Source organism: Nipponia nippon, unplaced genomic scaffold (genome assembly GCF_047370975.1).
Source record: "Nipponia nippon isolate SJK-2023a ecotype South Korea unplaced genomic scaffold, ASM4737097v1 scaffold_4, whole genome shotgun sequence".
NCBI classification, from domain to species: Eukaryota; Metazoa; Chordata; class Aves; order Pelecaniformes; family Threskiornithidae; genus Nipponia; species Nipponia nippon.
Genome location: NW_028262358.1, coordinates 100,357,867 through 100,378,928, shown reverse-complemented (window position 1 = coordinate 100,378,928; position 21,062 = coordinate 100,357,867). Strand labels below are relative to the sequence as shown.

The 21,062-nt window shown below is 41.3% G+C and overlaps 1 protein-coding gene across 7 annotated transcripts; it reads left to right on the top strand.

Moving 5' to 3' along the window:
• Nucleotides 1–1,173: 1,173 nt before the first annotated feature.
• Nucleotides 1,174–20,773, top strand: LOC104014397 (elongin-A-like). 7 transcript variants are annotated; one of them, XR_015708554.1, is made up of 11 exons: nt 1,174–1,457; nt 8,655–8,711; nt 10,588–10,700; nt 11,810–12,458; nt 13,929–14,028; nt 14,880–15,053; nt 15,644–15,741; nt 16,557–16,737; nt 17,148–17,362; nt 19,867–19,979; nt 20,121–20,773. XR_015708554.1 is itself a non-coding variant. In XM_087776119.1 (11 exons), exons 1-11 carry the CDS (start codon nt 1,185–1,187, stop codon nt 20,180–20,182), a joined length of 1,944 nt encoding a protein of 647 aa, XP_087632245.1. In that variant the 5' UTR covers nt 1,174–1,184; the 3' UTR covers nt 20,183–20,749. The 7 variants fall into 7 exon arrangements, 3 of the variants coding, with proteins under 3 accessions (XP_087632245.1, XP_087632247.1, XP_087632248.1); XM_087776119.1 differs by having other exon boundaries at nt 17,239–17,362; nt 20,121–20,749; XM_087776121.1 differs by having other exon boundaries at nt 1,192–1,371; nt 17,239–17,362; nt 20,121–20,678.
• Nucleotides 20,774–21,062: the final 289 nt, after the last annotated feature.

The window sequence follows — 21,062 nt, the reverse complement described above, 5'->3', positions numbered from 1 at the left end:
GTTCCCCCCGACTCACCTCCGTGGGCTTACTTCAATTACAGCTGTGCTTGTTCAGTCCCACACTGTGTAGTTAAATAAAGTCAAAAGAGGCAGAACAAAGAAAAGCAAAAAAAAAAAAAAAGTCTTTATTGTTGCCGGTAGTTTGGTAGCAACCAACCAGGTTAGCTGCAGCTATCAGCAAACAACCCGGCAGGGATGAGCCCCTTTGGGTTGGGCCCTGTTGGCTGCGGTGGCCTTTGTGGGACAGGAGACCAGAGCTCAGGCCCGGGCCTGGGATGCGGCTGCCTGCACCGCCTGTCAGCAGGGCCCCGGCGTGGTTCAGGCCCTGGCCATCGATCCCCGTCCACGAAACCCCCGGGGAAAGCTCAGACGTAGGCGTGGGGCGGCTGGGAGGGCCCGGCGGCGCGGCAAGGGGCAGAAAGCCTGGGGGGAGCTGAGGAAATAGAATCATAGAATCGTTAAGGTTGGAAAAGGCCTCTGAGATCGAGTCCAACCTGTTAACCTAACTGCCTGGTCCACCTCTAAACCATGTTGCTAAGCACCACATCCACACGTTGTTTGAACACTTCCAGGGACTGTGATTGCACCCCTTCCCTGGGCAGCCTGTTCCAACGCCTGACTACCCTTTCAGTGAAGAAGTTTTTCCTAATATCCAACCTAAACCTCCCCTGGTGTAGCTTGAGGCCGTTTCCTCTCATCCTATCCCTTGTTACTAGGGAGAAGAGACCGACCCCCACCTCACCACAACCTCCTTTCAGGTAGTTGTAGAGAGCAATAAGGTCTCCCCTCAGCCTCCTCTTCTCCAGACTAAACAACCCCAGCTCCCTCAGCCACTCCTCATAAGACTTGTGCTCTAGACCCTTCACCAGCTTCATTGCCCTTCTTTGGACACGCTCCAGCACCTCGATGTCCTTCTTGTAGTGAGGGGCCCAAAACCGAACACAGTACTCGAGGTGCGGCCTCACCAGTGCCGAGTCCAGGGGCACTATCACCTCCCTGGTCCTGCTGGCCACACTAATTCTGATACAAGCCAGGATGCCATTGGCCCTCTTGGCCACCTGAGCACACTGCTGGCTCATGTTCAGTGGTACCGGTGGCACCGGCAGGGACAGGGAGAGGCGCCGCCACCGGCCGGCGCTCCTGAGGCAGGGCCTGGCCGAGCGGGCCCGGCCGCGGCACCGCCTATGGCGCGGCGGGCGCCGCTACAAGAGGGGCGAGCGGGGGCTGAGCAGCCCGGGCCTCCGGCGGGACTGGGCGGGCAGCCGGGACTGGGCGGGCAGCCGGCCTGGTGCCATGGCGGAAGGGCGGAGCGCCGCGCGGCGGGTGCTGGAGCTGAAGGAGCGGCTGGGCTGCGCGCAGGAGCCGGCGGAGGTACCCGGCCCGCCCCGCGGCCGCGCCGGCTCCGGCGGAGGAAGGCGGGGGCCCCACCCGTCAGGAGGCTGCCCCGGTCTCTTAACGTATACTATATATGTTTACGTGTCTATATGTAACGCAGCAGCGGTGCCGCTGGCGGGCGAAGCCGGCGGAGGCCGCTGGCCCTCGCCGGGCGGAGGAGATCCGGGCCCGCCCTGCCGCCCTCCTCTGTTGCCCCTCGGCACTGGCTGCCGGCCCTGCCGAGCAGGGAGAGGGTGTCGGAGCTGGGCGCAGCCAGCTGGGCCGCCGAGGGGGAGCCTCCGTGCGAGACGCCGGCCCTGGGTCTCCATATTGTTTCCCTCCCTTGTCATGACCAGGAGAGGTGGAAGGAGGGGTGGGCAGCGGCCAGGTCACGCGTGGTTGTTTCCCGGGTGGGTAAGGGCTAAAGCTTTCTGTGGGTGGCCAAGAGGCCCTGTGTGCCAGTCAGGTGAGGAGAAGGGCAACCAAATCTGGGTGCCATGGCGTTACATGTAACAGGTAGCGCTGGTTGTGTAAAGTCTTGTTGGCGTGGCCAGAAGATCAAACCACAGCAGCTGGGGTGCCAATTTCTGTGTTCGTAAGAGCTTTTCTCAGTGAAATAGGTGTTTCTGCTTTGTTTTAACGGCATGCAGCAAGAGGAGTGGGAGCTGTCGCGCCCTGCGTTGTTGTTATTCCTGGTGCGAGAACAAAGCTGCTCTTATCTCTGAAAGAAATTAAACAGCCTCTGTAGGATAGCGGGGCTGCTCAGTAGCTGCAAGGACTAGATAAGGAATACTTGAAGCGAGCAACCATCAGCGGGAAGATGGATCAGAGCAGCCTACGGAAGCTGCGCTTGACACTCGAGGCACCGAGCGGCAGACGGGGAGATAAGCGCAGGCTCCAGGCCGAGGGGGGACGAAGACACCCTGCGTGCTCTGAGGGGCAGCCTGGGCTCTGAAGGGAATGGAAGCAAAGGAGTATGTGCCAAATTGGCCTCAGTGTTTTATGGAGTAATAAGTCGCATTTGACTGAAGAAGGTGTATTCAAAAGGGTGGGGTTTTTTTTTGAGGACTGAATTCAGTTTGAAAGTACAGAATGCATTTGCCATGATAGATTTCTAAGACGTTCAAACCTGATGGTTTAAAGTTTGTGGAAGTATTTGGAGGCAGAGGGCAGCAGTAAAATTTAAGCTGCGTTGTATTTGGTAGTTAATGAACTTGAAAAGCTTAGTTATTGATCATATCTACTGTGTGTTTCCAAAGTGTGTGTGTATGCATATATAGGAAATACTGATTTTCTTAGCCAATAATGGTTTATCTTCCTGAATGCCAGTGCTGTAGGCTGTATCTGTCCAAAATGCAAATATCTGTGCAGGTGCTTCTTCAGATGTTTTAATTTGCAGTTCAATGAACCTGAAATTTCTTCTTGTGCTACAGAAGTGATCAGATATTATAGTCTTTGGGGCTGATGTTCATATGCTGTTCTGAACAAGAGATTGAAAGGGAAAAGAAAGGAACAATTCTAGAGGTAATTAATTTTTAAGTGATTCCAAACCGGTAAGTTTCAAAACACATTCAACTCAAGTGAAAAATGTGAATAGCCCTGGCGGATTTAGCTCTGTTAAGGGAGGAGATACGCAGCTTTTCTGTGGCATGACTGCAGGCAGGTGCTGCATAAAATGGGACTAATGGTGGTGCTGCAGCACTTCTGCTGTCCCTGGTAAAACTCTGTCTAGTGGAATAGAAATAGTTACGGATAACAGGGGCTAAGGAGTGGTAGGGGGAGTGAGAAACTGATAGCTGTAAATTGGCAGTCATGAAATGCGCTGCTAATAACACGTAAATCTAGTAATAGGAAATATGTAGTTATCATTTTTAAAGGCAAAGAGGAAAGGTTTAGGTATGTGTAGAAAGAATAATAAATCAACGTTACAGATGTGTCTGTAGGCAAGTGTTGGTGTTGTCATATATTTCTGTTCCATGTCTTGGCACTTTTTAATAATTGCTAAAATACTTTCTGATCTGATAGTAATCAGGGAAGATGCAGAACATTGATTGTCCATGTCAAAAGCTGCTTAATGTGCGAGGTTTGATAGCTACCCCAGTGAGTTTTCAGACAGTTGACCAAAGAATGAACAGAACGAATGATTTAGGTATTGAATGATGCTCAAGGTACTGGGGAAGTTCAGCAGGACAGGGAAAAAAATACTGTGCTATTGTTTATGCAGGTAAATGAAAGGGTCTTCGTTGACATTGATCATGAAGGAGTGTGTTGAACAGCTGCATGATGTTGCATATGAGATGTAATTGGTGTAGAATTAAAGGATGATGCCATGATGCATGCCACTCAATGAGACTTTATGTTGATATGTACTGCCAAATTTATCTCAAATTATATTCAGCTGACACTAACTGTCATAAATATATGCAAGTCTCCTAAGGCATTTGACTTGCTTCTATATGATGCTGGTTATGGTAGCAATGTTATGGACCTGATGCAATACATAAAATGGATTTCAATTGCACTTACCAAAAATAAGTGCCACACCTCATCAGAAAACAACGTCCATTTGTGGTTTTGGTTGTGGGTTTGCGGTGCCCTTTTTTGGGGATGGGAGGTGATTATGCATCTGTTCTTGACCTGATGCTACTCAAATCTTTATTAATTTAGAAGACAACAAGCATTGTAGGGAAATACTATGAATACTGAAGTAATTTGTGTCAAATGAAGAAAGACTCTTCTAGAAACCAACTTTGATTGTGTGTTATTCATTTGAGCAACACGCATTTTAACACGGCTCAGTGGAAAGTCACAGCTAGGAGCTGTGAATATAGGTCACTCGGGATAGGAGACTGTATTTTGGAAAGCATTGACTCAGAAAATGATTTGGAGCTCTGATGCATTACCAGTTGAGCATGAAATTGCAGTACAATGCAGTGGCTTATGGAATAAGTGCTATCTTTGGGTAGCTTAGCAGGGTTATATTATTACTGCTATATAGTATTAGAGGGACAATGACAGGAATATTATGTCCTGTTCTGGGGACTGTTTTTAAAAACAATGCTGCCAAGCTGGAAAGATGCTAAGACAGCTCGAAAATGACTATAGCTCTGGTGAGCATAACTTACTGAAACTAAAGAACCAAGGTAAAGCGTGTGATTAGTGTTTACATTTCTGTGTTGTATAAGATGTTTGGAAGAAGATTCCTTTATTTAGCAGAAAGAGATCATGAGATTCAGTAGCTGAAAGCAAAACTAGACAATTTTTTTAGGGAAACTTTTTTTTTTTTTTTTTACTGAGGGCATAGGAATGACTCACTTGGGAATGCGTTGGGTTTTTCTGACGTGTTGTCCTCAGAGTTCTGGTACTCTTTCAAATGAGCTGGTCTAGCTCAGCCAGAAGTTATGGACTTGATGTGGATTTACCACTTTGTGAAATTTCACGGGCTCTGTTGTAGAAGAGAACAGGCTAAATAATCATAAGGATCCCTTTGAGAGAGAGATGCAGCTAGTGAGCGAGGAAGAGGAGGGAAGGAAAGAAAGCAAGAAGGAGTTATTGTGGTGAAATGTTGAGTCAGTCCCTTGACCACAGATGGCCTGGGGACCCATTAATGGGTCCCATCCTTCCCGAGGGTCCAGGCTCAGCTAGGAAAAGTGAGGTGACTGTACCGCACTCATAAAAGGGAGGCTGGAGCAGCACTGGTACAGTGGGAAGAGACCAAACTCAGTGCACCTGGGATCTGTTGTTATCACTCTGCTTTCAGTTTTGACTGTGGAAAATTTTGTTTGCTCACATGCTTCTTACCAGTTGTTCATTACCTTTACCCTCTGCTTTCCCTCCTCCACTTAGCTCACTCTTGCTCCTATTGTCACCTTTGCTTTTGTCTCATGCTAGTATGCATATGCTGGCTCTCCGTTTGTCCATAAGGCTCTGCTTCTGTTGTCTGTTTACATTGCATGAAGACCTGTGTCTTGGGCTTGCTTGGAATGCCATTTATTGGAAAAACCACAATCCTAAAGGCTTTGACTCATCTGTACATCAGGATGTATTTAGGAATTGCATAGAACAGTTCAGGAATCATATATAGAAATAACTTTTATGTTCTTCATAGTTTTTCTTTTTATAAAGTTTACCATCTCTTTTAAAGTCAGTAAAGTTTTTTCCATGAGGGTATAATTGGTAGTGGTATGCAAGGTAAAATAGTCTGAAAACCAGTGGAGGGTTACATATGTGTTGTGCCTATAGGGAAGGACTTGGGGAAAAACTATTGGGTACAGTCCAGTGAGATAAGAAGAGCCGGATGGGCTACAAATGCTACGGTAAAAGATATGGTTAGAGCAAGGCACTTCAACAGTCAATCTTCATTTTGTTTTTGAAGGCCTGCTCAGAACAGACTTCAGATAAATACCTTTCTCTTTTTGCCTTATTTTATGTAATAAATGTAATGGTCTGCCATATAAATATAATGACACTGAAGTTGGTGTTTCTAACAAGCTTTAGTTTCAGTGACAGGCTTTACTATGCTTTACGTTTCACAATATACCTTTCTGTGGCCTTCACCAAAGTCTGATAGGTATTGGAGCTTGGTATTTGTGCTTTAAATAGTAAACAGCCCCTACTAGTCTTTAACAAGAAATCAAAACTCTCCAGCAAATAGGGTAAATACAAAGTTTCTCTGCTCTTACTGATGTTTGCCACAAATTACATTCGCTTGTTTCCTGATAGTGTCTGTAACTAAGTTTGGTTTTACATGCCAAGGGCTCGGAGATGGGCGATTCCTACTGGCAGGCTGGATGCTGCCGTTTACATTGCCCAGTTACAGTACAAGGCTAATGGATCTCTCTCCTTTGGTAGTCCCGTACATGCATAGCTGCCGATCTCACCGCAGCCTAAGTGGCTCCCTGCTTTTGAGAGATCAGGATCGCTTCTCCTAAAAGAGTTGTCAGAATGTTTGATCAATGCTTTCTGTTTTCTTTTTAATGAAATCCTCTTGTTTGTCTTAATTTGCCAAATGTGATATACTTTCTGAGAAAGCAAATTAAACAGTGTGGTCTTTGGTTTAGAAAACTTTGGAAGTTTTGTCTTTCATTAAAAAGTGTTGACTGTTTTCAGGCATGCTTGTCATCTAGGTACTTTGGTAATTTAGCCTGTTGTTTTGAAGTTGCATGAATAGTAATTGCCTGCTTCCTGAACCTCCTCTTCTGAAATGAACTCGGCTTTATGAATTAACTTAGTCTAAAACCCATCAAGAAGAAACAGTCAAAACCCCCATTCTCCTTGCAGCTTGATTAAAAACATCTTTTAGTATTCTTGAATGTATAGGATTCTTTGGGCTATAGGATTTATTCCACAGTGTTTTGCACTGCTTGAGTATCTAATCATCCTATATAGTACAATATATCTCCTCAGCAATGGGTTATGTCCTTTTGATGGCAAAATAAATTAAATGAATGGGGATATATTTTTAATTAAATAAGAAAATTAGCTAACCTGGCACTGATAACAGAATTTCTAATGATTTTGATTAATATTGTAACCAATTATTTGTTTTACTTAAGCATCTTTGCAACATGCTTCCTGATGGGGATTATTTAGAAAGTCTTCAGCTCAGAAAATATGTAGTCTATACCTGTGAAGTGTCTGAAAAAAAGTTAAATGTTAAGCTTGTGTTGTCCTCAAAAGGAAGAGTAGTTCTCTTGAGACGCAAAATTGTTTTTAACTTCATTGCATATATTGTTGACTCAACTTGCTTGTTCAGGGAGTATCTTACCCTTAAACAGGAGATAAGCAGAACTTCACATGGCTTTCATAGTCGTTCCAAAATTTTGGTCAGGAAGCTTTTTTGTAGGTATCCTGCCATTTTTTAGTTAGCTGAACTTTTTGGGAGAAAGTTGATTTGTTACTGCTGGTCCTAGGTGTATTTCTTATTGTTACAGCTTTTCTCATGTTTTCCCAGGCTGTGAAGCATTTCTTATGTACTTTAGGTCTCAAACACTATTGCAGGGTGGATGATTTACAGGAAGAACTGCATGTCAGGCACATAGATAGCGGCTGCTGTACACAAAGAAATTCAGTGTCAAGTGTGGGATTCCACTACTAATGCATTATAGGAACAATGAAACTTAGAACAATAGTAGAGAAAAATAGCCCCTCAGTGCTATTTGTAAATTGTTTCAAGTTTGCTGCTCACTTATTTTATACCTCTTCTACCTCCTGCAGCATCATTTCAGAAGCAGTATCTAACATGATACATGACAGTTCATCAGTTATTTAAGTTATCATAGCTGTTATTCTAGTTAAAATGTTTCTGGGTAGTCTGTTTTGCAGTCCTGCAGGTTCCTGCCATTGCATTTAGAAGTGGCAATGATCTGAAAAAATTGATTAGTATTCCAGGCTTTGTGAAAGCCTTAAGAAATGCTGTTACTTCAGTTCCACATTAATCCTGTGATCTACATAACATAGCTTCATGGAAGTTTGTGAAAGATAAGGCAAGTTGCTTGTGTGTGGTCAAGTGCAACACTCTGGTGTGCTGTACACCCATTGCCACAGAAATTGTATCATATTGCCAAAGAAATTTCTACTCTGCTTATAAATGGGATTTCTGTGTTATTAAAACACTTCTCATCGGAAGATAAGCCATTTTGTGTTTGAAAAATTCTTTCCTGCTTTGATGGAAATGCTGAGCTTTTTTAACAGGTGTACACTGTCAGTGCGAAACAAAACAGCTGTTCTAGCTTGAGCTCACTTCGTTAATGTACAAATTGCAGTTAAATTTTCAAAACCTTATTTTTTGCAAACTGGGCTCCTACCAGCTCTGTTGTCCTTTCTTGGTCTGGGCTGATGGATTGGTGCTGCTGACTGGGAGACCTGCTGGGAGACTTGCTGCTTTTTGCATGGTGCTGGTTGTGCATAACGCAGCTTTTTCTATCAGCTCTGTGACAAACGAGGGTCACTGCTATGTGAGGAATGTGGGCATATATATGTAGCCTGTACTACTGTATTACTGATCTTTAATGTAATCTCTGTAGTGGTAAATTCATACCTACTGGATTTTCTCATGTTACTGAAATTGGGGGGTTGGCAGAACCGTACTAGTTCACAGCACAGACCTCAGGCACAGCCCTGATGTGCAGTAAAGGAGTGCTTACCTTTTCCTGGAGTTACTGGGTATTCCTCTTAACACTACTGAGTATTTTTGGATTAAACGTGTGAATGAGGATGAGAAAAATAGAATAGAATTTATTAGATTTTTTTTTTAAACAAATATTCATGTTTCCTTCCAGATTATAGAAACACTTAAGGTACTACAGGATTTGGATATATCATTGGATATTCTAGTGGTAAGTGACCAATAATACAATAAACTCTTCCATAGTGAATTACTGTGTAAATGTCAGGGGTCTGCAATCATAGAAGCAGTGAACATTGTTGTGTTTTGTAATGACTCTTAATCACGATTTGTTTAGAGCTCTGTACAAGGAACCATGGAGCCTTTTCCAAAAGCCAGCTGGAAGCTGGGCCTTCAATTTGACAAATGCAGTATTATGCCAACAGTGATAGTACTGCGCAGGCATCTGAGCATATAGAGAACACTTTGCTACTCAGGGTTGGTTTCTTATCACTGTAAAACTGCTTTCAAGTCAATACTTAAGACAAAGCAAATATGGGTGAACCATTCTTTAGGTCAGTTGTCTAAATTTTCCATCTTCTGTTAGCAGCTCAAGGTTAGTTTCTTGCATTTAAAGAGCAGGCATCCCAAGTTATAGAGTAAGGATACTTGTGACTTGTATCCTTATCCAAGCTGCATCCTATCAAATTTTGTAGTAGAAATTCTCACACTAGTCTGTGACGCTTCTAGTTATTATGAGCAATGTGTCTGTATTTTGGGAAGAAGAAAAATGTGGGGTTTGTGAGAGAGTTCTTTGACGAGTAAGAGGAAAAATATGGTAATTAAGATATTTGGCTGGCCTATTCAGGCAAAAAGGCATCTGCCTGCCTAAACACAGGTAGACTTCTACTGGAATATGGCAATATTTGTGTATTTTTATCGGAAAACAAAATAATCTCATATTGCAATTAGTTGTTTAAAATGATAAAGGGCTTCTGCAGACAATTAATGTTCCCAACAGACTTGCATGTTTTATAATGTGACAGACTTGGATGGAAGCCTTCAAGTCAAATAGAGGAAAGAGATGTCTTACAACTGAGGACTCCACATATTTTTAACACATGTGAAGAACATAAATGGCTTTAGGAAATGATCCCACCAAATTTCTTGCATCTATTTGCAATACACTGACCTACCAAACCAGTATTGCTAAAGTTATACAGAAGTTAAATCTCCTTAAAGTGAAATTAAGGAAGCCCTTTCTAAGGTGGGAGCCAGTTATGTGGGAGTAGCATGTGTGTAGCTCTCACTCAGACTTCACAGAAGTATCATTTCAGTAGTTAGCAAGGCTGCTGCTAACCTAGTGAATTCCAGGTTTTGTATGCATCTTAGAAGTGAGAGTTCGTGAATCGGAGATACTTCTGATAATACAGGATTAAAAAAAATCACCTGTGACACTTATATACACTTAAAGGCTGCAAGATAGTTATGCTTAAACAACACAGAACTCACTAGGGCAAGATTTGAAGGCACAATGGTAATGTGAAAATAATTGTACTGGGGGAAAACAGAAAATGACAGGTTTTAAATGTCAAGGGTTCCCCCCCAGCCCCATGGCTGAAACTGAGACTGAGTTTAGTCATATGAACTCTGCTCCTCTGACCCCTCTACCCCATACTAATCCTGGTTGAGATGCATTTTAGATTATAATACGTCCATCATATGTGCTCTCTAACATGCGAAAATGTGCCTGCATAAGCCTAAAGGGATTTTGAATTGATTAATCTAATTCACTGGGGCAGTATGGATTTTGTGGGCATAAGCATTCGAGCCAAGTGAAATTCCTGAAATACATACATTTAATGGAGGAAAATGACTTCTCTTAGTTTTATGAATTAAGACTGCATTTTGTTCCCTGTACTTGGTTATAAATATTTACCTTTTCAGTTCTGTTTGCAGTCTAAAAAGTGCAATTTTTATTTCCTTAGCTGCTGTAAGACTTCTCTGACTACGAGGCTAATACAGTTTGTAGCAGTTTTAGAGAAGGTTTTATTTGCGGTGATAGTTGTGATTTATTCTGCCCATCTTTCTTGCACTGTTTTCAACAGGAAACTGGCATAGGCAAAACAGTTAACAGTTTTAGGAAGCATGCTGCTGCTGGGAATGTAGCTAAAACCCTGGTAAAACAATGGAAAAAACTTATTCTTCCAGAAAATAAAAGGTAGGTGTGAACTAACTTTTAGCAAAAAGTTTATTATACTGTGGTTTAACTTTATAAAATACAGCTTGGAAAGCTTAGGAAAGTGTTTGGAATGACAAATGTGCATTAGGACAAATGCATAAAGTGAATGGAAGAAATGAATCTGTCTTACAAAATACCAGAAAACAAATCAGAGCAACAAGTATTGATCAGTTAGCTAGCCAGCACTCAAAGACTTCAACTGTCTTTTTTTGACTGGCACAAATTCTTAGGTCCCAGCTGATGCAGGTGGGACTAAGCCAGTGATGGCACTGCTCTGCATTTCTTAAGGGAAGTGGGAAGCTTGCTCTTTCTTCCCTGAGTGGTGGTGAAATGAGGCAGCTTTCCAGTGATTTGGTTGTATAGAGGGCTTTCCTATAATGTTCTTGTGGACTGAGAGGGGCTTCCAGTATTGGAGGAGTCACACTGAAGAGATGCGATTTCTTCTTAGAATAAAGCAGCCACCACTGCCATGGCCAGGCTGACTGTGCTTTAGATGTTTTGAAGACCTCCAACAACTTGAGGCAGTTGAGCTGAGAAAGCCAAAGGTTTAGGTGGACTAAGTAGTGTGTTTTAAATCTAAACTTGTTCAAACAATGGGAAAGTGAAATACCAGAACCTGTGATAAGCAAAGCATAAAGGGTGACCTGTTGTAATCTGTATCACCTACAGAACATGGCGTAAATTGTGTCTCCTTGTTATTTCAAGTACCACATCTGTGTTAGGGAAAGGGATACCACCTTTTACACAAGAGAAACTTGTGTAAAAGGTAGTATCCAACACATTATAAGGGAATAGTACTGTCAGGCATGTTTTCCTACTGATGGTTACGTCTGTACTCTCACTTGTCTTGCTGTCAATTCTTGTTGCAGTATTTAGCAGTGCTGGACCCAAGAGCTGCTTCTCTGGGATTCTGTACTGGTTATGGAAGAATAAGACCACAGCAGAGCACAGTTCTGGGTCTTGTAAAATTATGACACATAGTGTGATTTAATGCTTTTAGTTTTACTAATGTGGGTAAAAAGATTGATCATTCAAGAATTTAGCATCATATGTGGCATGGGATGTGATATTTTTTTTTAATGTTGCAGTGGTCACAGAGGAAGAAAACAAAATACTGAAAAAGAAAAAGATAAGACAAAATCTTCCGTTTCCAAGGAGATTAAGCCTTCGGAGAAGTCCAAAGCATCTGTACTGGCTTCCAGAAGTTCCAATAGCGTTCCCGTTTCTAAAAAGTTGAATAAGCAGCATACTTGTAGTGAAAAGACCCACCAAAGTAGAGATTCTGAGTCTCGAAAAGAATGTGATAATAAAGAACATAGCAGCAGTGGTTCTAAGCATGCTTCCCAGGGTACTAATCCTCAAGCTAAAGAAAGTGATTTCAAAGAGACAACGTCCACAGACAGCAAGAAAGTTTCAGAAAAGCAGTGTTCCTCTGTAGCCAGTAAAGACTTATCACCCCTGAAGGAAAAGCTTAGTAAGGATGCTTCCAAACAGAGAAATCCTAAGTGTGCAAAGAAACCAAAACAAAAACTTGTCATAAAAAGCAAAGCCGAATTACCTAGTGATGAGGAATTTGAGCCCCCTACTATGTCCTTTGAATCTTATCTTAATTATGACCAGGTTACCAAAAAAAGAAAGAGGAAGGCTTGTCCTACTTCAAAATTCTTACATGCAAAAAAGGGAGAGGAAGATGTAAAAAAATGTGAGGATGATCAATCAGAAACTCCCAATAAAAAGGTAAGCCACTGCATGGTTGAGATAATAGCAAATAAACTGCAGACAAATAAGTGCTTTGGTCTCTTATTTTCAGTGAAATACAGCTGTATTTATTTTAAGCAACAGATTGCATGGCTCTGACATATCAGCTGCATTGCAGTTGCCAATAATTGCAATAATTGGGGCAAAAAAGGTTGTTTATTGCTTACTGGCTGTTTACAATTGACTTGTCTTGTATTTTTAGGATGATTTCCAATATGGCAATAGTCTTTGATCTATATCAGCTAATCTGCTTTTTACCTGCAAAATAAAGGTCCTTACCTTTGGAAAGATGTCCCCTTCCATTTTTGACCAGCCTGGTTTGTGACTGTAGCAGCTGTTTGTGTATAGCACAGTTGTTTTGTCAGACACTGTGGTTCTTTAATAGTGAGTGTTAAAGTCTACAGTGGAACTGAACTTTCGTCTTTTAATGCGTTGAAGTAAGCCACAGTATTGCATATAAAAAATAGCTTATACATGTTTGTAATGGGAGCTGTCCTAGTCCCTTGAAGTGGAAGAAGCTTAAGTAGCTCCTCTGAGCCAAGGTAGATCTAAACATGTGTATTAATTAGACCTTTTAAATGAAGTCCTTTTGTGCACTGGGAATTAGAGGTCTCTTCAGTCTCTTTATCTTTACTGTGATGTGAAAGCTCCAGGCTTTCTTTATTGTGCAATTTATCTGCGATCTGAATGTGGTATCTTTTTGTCCCAAATGGAGAAATATTAATGTAGAGGCTTGTGTATGATACTCTAGCATAAACTGTTTGAGGAAAAATCTTGGATGTTCAAGCAGTCATGAAAAGTTACTAAAGATACTGAAATGGAGTTCAGGGAGATGCAGGTTTTGGGCTGTAAGTGCCTGGCTTACAATTGGAGGACACCCGAGACCCAATTTAGATGTTGCACATAATGCCAAGCATTTGTAAGGACCTGTACTTACCAGACTGCTGCATCTTTAAATCCCTTTTTAAGGGGTTATCTGTGAAAATTTTAGGCTAAGTGGCTTATCCAGCAGAACATAGGAGACTCGATAGGACTAGGTATAAAGCTGTTTCTTGTCTTTCAGGATGGCATTTAGTTTGCCTTTAAACATTTAACTGTGGTTTTGTCATCTTGCAGTTTTGACTCATTTACTGCATGCCTCTAACCTCAGTAGTGATTTATCTGAAAGCCTGTTAGCTGAACACATCTGCTCCGTTCTTTAATCTCTTTTTATGCACTGATTGCAGATATCCCACTAAGTTCCTTTTGTGATGCAGTCTTGGTAAGTAGAGTATGAAAGGATACACTGAAAAGTAATCCAGTGAGTAAATTAAGTGCAGAAAAGCAATAATTCTAGTTATCCTAGTTAACTTTGGGGTTTGCTTAAGGCTTTTATTTTTTTGTAGCTTATTTTAAGCCTCAGTAAAGCCAAATTTGTAATGTTGAAGCAATGTTTCCTTGACTGCACAGGCCAAGGTGGCATCCCTCCAAGATCTTCTTAATACTCCACTGCCTAAATTTCTGACAGGCATCTCAATCTCATCTCCCCCATATGCTGCAGACTTTAAAGGTAAGTAGTATGCAAGGCTGATAAATGCGAAACAGTGCAGGTTTTTACAGCTCTATGTAGAGACATCTTTATCCACTTTCCTAATAAACTATATTAGCTTATCTCTCCATGGCAAAGAAATGCCTGACCTTCACTTTCTCCTCTGTAGAAATCATGTTGAAGCTGAAGGGAGTTATAAAGGCTTCCCTCTTATGGCTTGCTGAATAAAGAAATACTGTGGAAGGTTACCACGGCTGTAGAGAAGGCATAGATCAGGTGGTAGTTCTACAGGTTCTATTTATCTTTGCTCCTGTCTATACCTTACAGCAGGCAAAGCCTTGGTAGAAATTATCTTGGATAAAACAAATGCAGGAAGCACTAGGTGTAGCTTCGGCATAGGAACTTGCTAGCATCTTTACAGGTAGGTGACACAAAGTGCAAGTGGTTCCCCAGCAGCTCTTGTGAGGTTTCAGTGGTTTCGTATCACTCTGGTCTTGAAACGTCACTGCTATTGCAGCTTCTGGCTTCTCTAGGGTAACTCAGGAAGATCAATAATGTGCTGTAGACTGGTAACAGAGCAATCTAGATGTGAATACAGCACATGAAGACCTGAGCTAAATAATGTAAGGCTGGTTTGAGTTGGTGCAGCTCACTTGCAACGTACATGGTGTCTTGGTGTTAGGTGAGGATGAATGGACTTTTGTAACATATAGTATGTGTAAGGGCCCCAAACTATAATGTGGTAACTTTGTGTTTCCAGAAAAATGAATATACATGTGTCCTACCAGCTGTGTTTCTCACAAAGCTGAATTTTTAAAGCATTGTAAAATGTCAGGAGGTAAAGGAAACCCTGCTTGATGTTTTGTTTGCAGCTTCTCTAGCACCTGTTGTAGAAGCACCCCAGCAAGTCAGTGAGACAGTTCAATTCACGGGACGGAGACTCAACTCTAAAATGCAAGTTTACTCCGGCTCTAAAACAGTCTGTCTTTCAAAGATGCTTACGCTGTATGAACAGTGCATCCGTGTGCTTCAAAATAATATTGATTGTGAGTACTTGAAGGGATTTGTAGCAGGCTGTGCCTGAGAGTATCAGATTTCTTTTTTTTCTCCATGCCAATAACTGGCCTACTAAAAGATATTGCCCCTCCCTACAAATGGCAACTCAGAGCAGGTTGAAAGGCACTTAAAAGAATGGATTTGTGTCCATGCTAAAAAGTAGTTTTGTTTTGAAAGCTTACCTTTTATTGAAGTTCCAATTTTAGTTTAAAATATAATGTCCTCTAAATTATAAGCCAAAAAGCTTGCTGATTTTTTTCCCCCCTCAAAGATGTTTGTTTACATAAATTAGAATGAATGATCAAGAAATTGTTTATTCTCTTGCGCAGGCAGAGGGGAGTGATGCACATTGGTAAAGATGGGGCAATAGCTATTCAAAGATGCTTTCTCCATCCTCAAATATAACTGCCAGTCAGTACAGAACTGCTGATTTATAAATGTTTTCATAGCTTGACTTCAAAACATGTGTTCTGTTAGTGCTTGCTAAAATTAATTTGTATTTTTATTTTTAAACTGTTTGAGTGGTGTTACCCACTGAGTTAAATAAATGAGATACTGAAAATACTGTCCTCTTTTGTAGCATTACATGAAGTAGGAGGTGTGCCCTTTGAAATTCTTGAGCCTGTGCTAACACGTTGCACGCCAGAGCAGTTGTTTCGAATAGAGGAATTTAACCCGGTAAATTCTGCCTTGTTAAATTCAGGGAACCACGGAGGATGAGGCATCTGTTTCTGCCTTCCTTGCACCCTTTTTGATGAAGATTCTCCACGGGCTACACTGGTTTTCTGTCTGGCATACTTACTACTTTGAATTCAGCTGTCATTATCAAGCCTCCCTTTCTCAAGTGTCAGGATTTAAAGCATTTGGGAGAGTTATTACTGATGACTAAGTGAAAGCCAGCGTGGTAGAAAAGTATGTCTGTTTCTGAAAACAAGGAAAAAAGAAAAATACCACAGTATTCACCACTGAAATAGCTGGGAAAGTCATAATAGAACCAACTGTTTTCAAGTTACAGACTGTTAAGGCTGCAAAGCATACCAATCAGGAAGTATTTGGGTGAGATTTAATGTGTCTGGTAGATAAGAAGTCTACGCTGTTAAGACTTTAGCTCCACAATGCATTTGGACACTGAGATTCTGAGTGTGTAGCACTTCGTAGTGCAAGTTGGCCGCTTCTCTGTGTGCCTAAAGTTGAGAGCTGGTGTGGCCTGAGCCTGTGTTGGAAACACAAGTGTAGCCTGTAAGCATGGCTCATTAACTCAAATACAGAGCTCTGCTGTTTGAAGCTGTGTGATTTCTAGGCTGAAGTCAGCATCTCTGCATGGTATTGCTATGCTCCGTGTTGGGATTACCTGTGAGAGCACGTGTGGTGGGATTTGTTCTGCACCTTTCTCCACTGAGGGACTGGGCTTTGTCTACAGGCTCAGCCAACAGGTATTCTTGAAAATGTTATTTTTTAAATCTTTGAGTTAAGATATCTTGCGTTGAAACTAGACGTTTACAGAAGAGTCGGACCACTTGTGGAAGAAACACTGCCAGAGAGATTTTAGAAACGAGAGCCTCCTGGAATATGAGTCTTGGCGTGAAATGTACTTGAGACTGTTCAATCAGAGAGAAGAAAAACTGAAGATGCTTACAAAAAATATTCTTTCAGCTCAGTCTGAGAAACCAAAAGGTAAAATCTGTGGTTAGCTTTTCCACTTACAAAACCCAGTCTTTTCTGCTATTGTTGACACTTACTATGTAGGCTTTAGGGGTTTATTTGCACAGAGTACTGATGCTGTATCTCTAGAAGACATCAAGAAAGAACACTGTTCCTTTTAATTTACAAGTTGCTCAAAAAATAAATGCATGCATTAATACAATACATTAATGCATAATACTTGCAGCATACAGTAGACAAACCTTACTGGTTAGACTGAGGATTCTAAGCAACAATGCAAAGAGTACAAATGTAATTACAAATACCAAAGTTAATATGAAGAAATGCTGTATGCAGCCTGTATATGATTTGCTATGGTTCAGTTACTACTTTGTTACCATATTCTGCTTTTCTGAATTATCTTTTTCCCAGTTTAAACCTAGAAATTGCTACACAACCATATTATCAACTGAGTTTTGAACATAAAGGGGAAAAAAAAAGTCACATATCCTCTGCTTCTTGCTGCTGTATTAGGGCGGCAAGTAAAAATGGCTTATGTGACCAGTGCAGCAAAACCACCCAGGAACATTCGCCGACAGCAAGAAATCCATGGGACAGCAGGACCTGTCGCCCACCTTCATCCGATAGAGAAGTGCAAGTAAGTGTACTGTGCTATACTTTTAATTTGAGTTTAGATGTCTTTGTCAGTACAAAAGCTGGCTGGCAAAATATTTTTGAAGTTATAAATAGCTCTCTGTTTACTTTCCTTTTTTAAGCAGCTAGTGGCTAGAAACTAACTTGCCTTTTAAGTCTTGCATGCTCCTCTGCTGTGTATGCATTGTCATCACACATTTCTCCAAAGTGCCAGTGATGAATTCACCCTCCCAGCTGGAGAGTGAGTGGACGACGTTGTTTTTCTGCAGATTACACTAATGCCGCTTGACATCCTGGGGAGGTTCCAGTGTTGATGTTTCGTGTTTATAAACCTGCCTATAGCCTCACATGTTCTCCTGATTTCATAAAATCCCAGTCAGCTGTCCAGAGTGATATGGCTGACCAGAGTGAATCTCAGCAGCTTTTAATACTCTTGATTGTGGGTTTCTGCTTTGGCAGCTTTTAAAGGAGTGCCTGTAACAGTCAGTCTGCAGCAGTAGACTGACTGATCACTGGAGGGACAGAAAACTGAGGTTCCTCAAATGTTACCTTTGTACAGTACAGAGCCAAATTTTCTTTGACATCTTAGTTCAGAGTAGTTCAACAGCCATGAGAACCAAAGTTGAGATGTGATGTTTGTCCTACCGTCCCTGCCAGCCTCGAACTCTCTTGTGTCCAAGAGGATGGCTGCAACAGGGAGATAAACCAGCTGTAGCTACCTCTTCTTCCCTTCTCAACTATCTGAAGACAGACTGCTGGTTTTTACTGTTTGAATTTCTGTTCTTGTCTGAAAGAAAAAATCAGCAGTTTGATTCAGAAGCAGTCCATGGGTTGATGAGTCCACATGCCAGCAGCTGGACCATAAAAGCTATGGAGAGTGTTCATACTGCCTGAACGTGGGTATCTTAAGCTGTGGTCACTCACTCTGCTGTGGCTGCTGGTGAGCATGGTGCCCTCCCTTGTCCCCATTGCCTGTGGTTGTTCCCACGTTGGCATAACTGCTCTGCAACTAGCTCTCTCAAAATTATCCCTCTGGGGAGGTGGCAGGTGGACCATTTTTCATTAATCTGAATTAGGGAACAGTTATGCACGTTGACAAGTATGTGAGTGGATAGTGACAGATAACTGGGAACAGGGAGGATAAAACTTAAGCTGTTGCAAATATGATGCAAGACTGACTTATAGCTGAACATGTCAGGAGAGTCATTTTAAGTTGTTTCTGTTCTGATGCCGTAGTGCCTGCAGTTGTGCTGAGTAACTGTTCCATCTTGGGTACATGAACTAGATAACTGAACAGACCTGGGTATTGCCAGGGGGTAGGGGGAACCCTACAAAACCATGGGCAAGTGTGTTTTCTGTGAATTTCAGGAGCTTGACATAGTCAAGCAGCCTCAACTCACTGCTCAAGATGGTGGTGGTATGGGGCAGGAACGACAGCTTGGATGTATGAACTTCTTAAAATAGCTTTTACACCAGATATGATAGCTGTACCTTTAGCTGATTAAATTAGGAAGCTTCTTTCCATACTGTTGCTGTTTTCCATACTGTTGTCCTCCACCAAGGCAGTAGCTTAAGGCCCTTTGAGTTAGGCTGTTGCTTTCAGTTGCCCTGTGGGAGGTTGTATATGTATTGTGACAGACCAGCCTTCCAGTTTAGGTGCTTCAGGTACGGTAATGTAAATGTCCTTTCTGCTCCAGTAATCTTTCAACTGGTAACTGAATGATGTACTCAAAGCCCTGCATGTATTTTTTTTTTTTTTTCCTCAGGCATGATAAATTAGGAAGAACTGCTGTTGTGTGAAAGAAGCCGTAAGAGGGCTGTTGCTTTGCCTTCTTGCGGAACAAGAGTTTGTTTAGGCATAATGAGTTTAACTTCATTGCTTTGACTATGTCCTCTGAAAACCTGTTAGTTTTGCAGGCTGTAGAATTTCTTCAGCTGTAGTCTTCACTGAAGAAGCTGTTTTTGTATCTGTGACTGACTTGGTCCTTGTCCTGTTGATTGAGGATCCCAACCTAATATTTAGGGTTAGTTATTGTGCCTTTTCCTAGAGATTCCTACTTAAAAAAAAAAAAATAGTGAAAACTTGTGTAATTTGCCCTCATTTTCTGGCAGAGAGCTAGTTAGCAGTTCAGCTGTGTTCAAAGAGGAAAATAAACACAAAGAGCAAAGTAGAACACAGGGCATCATGAATCACAATGGTATTGCTAAACATTTTGATCTCTCACAAATTCTGATCATTTAATTTTAAAGAGAAATAAGGTGTATCCAATCTAATAAATGGAAAACTTGTTCAAGAATGGAAATGGACAAGATGACCACCTGAGGTCCCTTCTAACCTGTGGTACATTTAAAAGTCATAGAATAATTCAGAACTGACTTGTTAATCCTGTCTTTGAGGTGTAAAGTCTTAAATGTTTGTGACCAGTTTTTTTGTCTCCAAAATGAGCCAGAGCAAATGGTAGCTTCGTATCAAAAGCTAACTTTTTTCTTATTTCCTTGTTTTAAAAGAACAAGGATTCCAGAAAGCAGAGACAGAAATAACACATCATCAAATCTGATCCCTACTAGCAACAGTGGAAGCTCAAGCATCATTAATCAAGATGGAAAGAAGCCTATCAAAAGTAAATGGAATTTCCTAAGATTATCAAGATAACTTTTTAACTTGCTGTCTTATTAATATATGCGTAATATTATGCTAATACCATTTAAAGTCACTCACTGCTGTAATCCTAACTGGTCTCTTCTTTTTGTTGTTATTGAAGAAATTGCACCAATCATGAGGAAAACTTTGAAAGCATTGAAGAATAGAGCTGGACGACGATAAAATGAGGCTGCATGTTTGAAGCTTATGTGACTATTTGTATATCATGCTACAGCTAATGAAAGTAATGTTAATGTAAACATTTTTCAACTTGCCTTAGTTAAAATAGTTATGAAATATTGCACGGGCAAAAGATTTGCAATAAAATTGAAACATCTGAATCTTTCATACTGCTGCTTTCTTATTTATGAGTGAGGAAAACTGAATTGAAATAAGGTCAGTACACAATAATGACAAATCAGTTTATATGGACTTTTATAGATGCTGTCTCTATCAGTTTATGTACACGTTTGCATCAGCTTTTCATAGAAGCACTTAAGCTGTGGGTATATTTTGCCAAGGTTAAAGTTATCTTGTAGAGATGGCCACAAGGTGTACTTAGATACAATTGCAAAGAGGTCTTGGTGTCTCCAGCACAAAAGTGTTCTGGAAACTTAGTGTATTTGTTTCACTAAAGGTTTTCCTAGGGAGACTTCTGTATTTTTCTTTTTATGAAAACATGATTTGTTGGGTTACAGTTTTCCCTCTTCCAGAAAGAGAAGACTGTTTATAAGACAGTCCTGGAGCTCAACTTCTGACCTGCTGGAAGTGGGCTGCAAAATGTCCTTACTCAGGACACCACGTGCTTTTCATCCCTTTTACTTGACTTAAGCAATGAGCCTTTAAAGGAGATATAAGAGAAGACAGTATCTTAAATTTAAATTGCTTTTTTTAAAGCAGGATTTATATACTGCTAGGGTAAATAGGGCAGGCCATGACAGTGAGTTAATGAAAAATCACGTGTTATTCAGGAGCTCTGTCTAGTTGGGACACTTTTGGTACAATAATTAAAACCAGACAGTCATTGTGTGATACCATCTAAAGGCATTAAGCTCTTGTGTGG

Coding starts and splice junctions, on each gene's coding strand:
- LOC104014397 (XM_087776119.1), top strand. CDS start 1,185: ATGGCGCGGCGGGCGCCGCTACAAGAGGGGCGAGCGGGGGCTGAGCAG. Junction 8,712..10,587: donor TATCATTGGATATTCTAGTG/GTAAGTGACCAA, acceptor TGTTTTCAACAG/GAAACTGGCATAGGCAAAAC. Junction 15,054..15,643: donor GCTTCAAAATAATATTGATT/GTGAGTACTTGA, acceptor CCTCTTTTGTAG/CATTACATGAAGTAGGAGGT.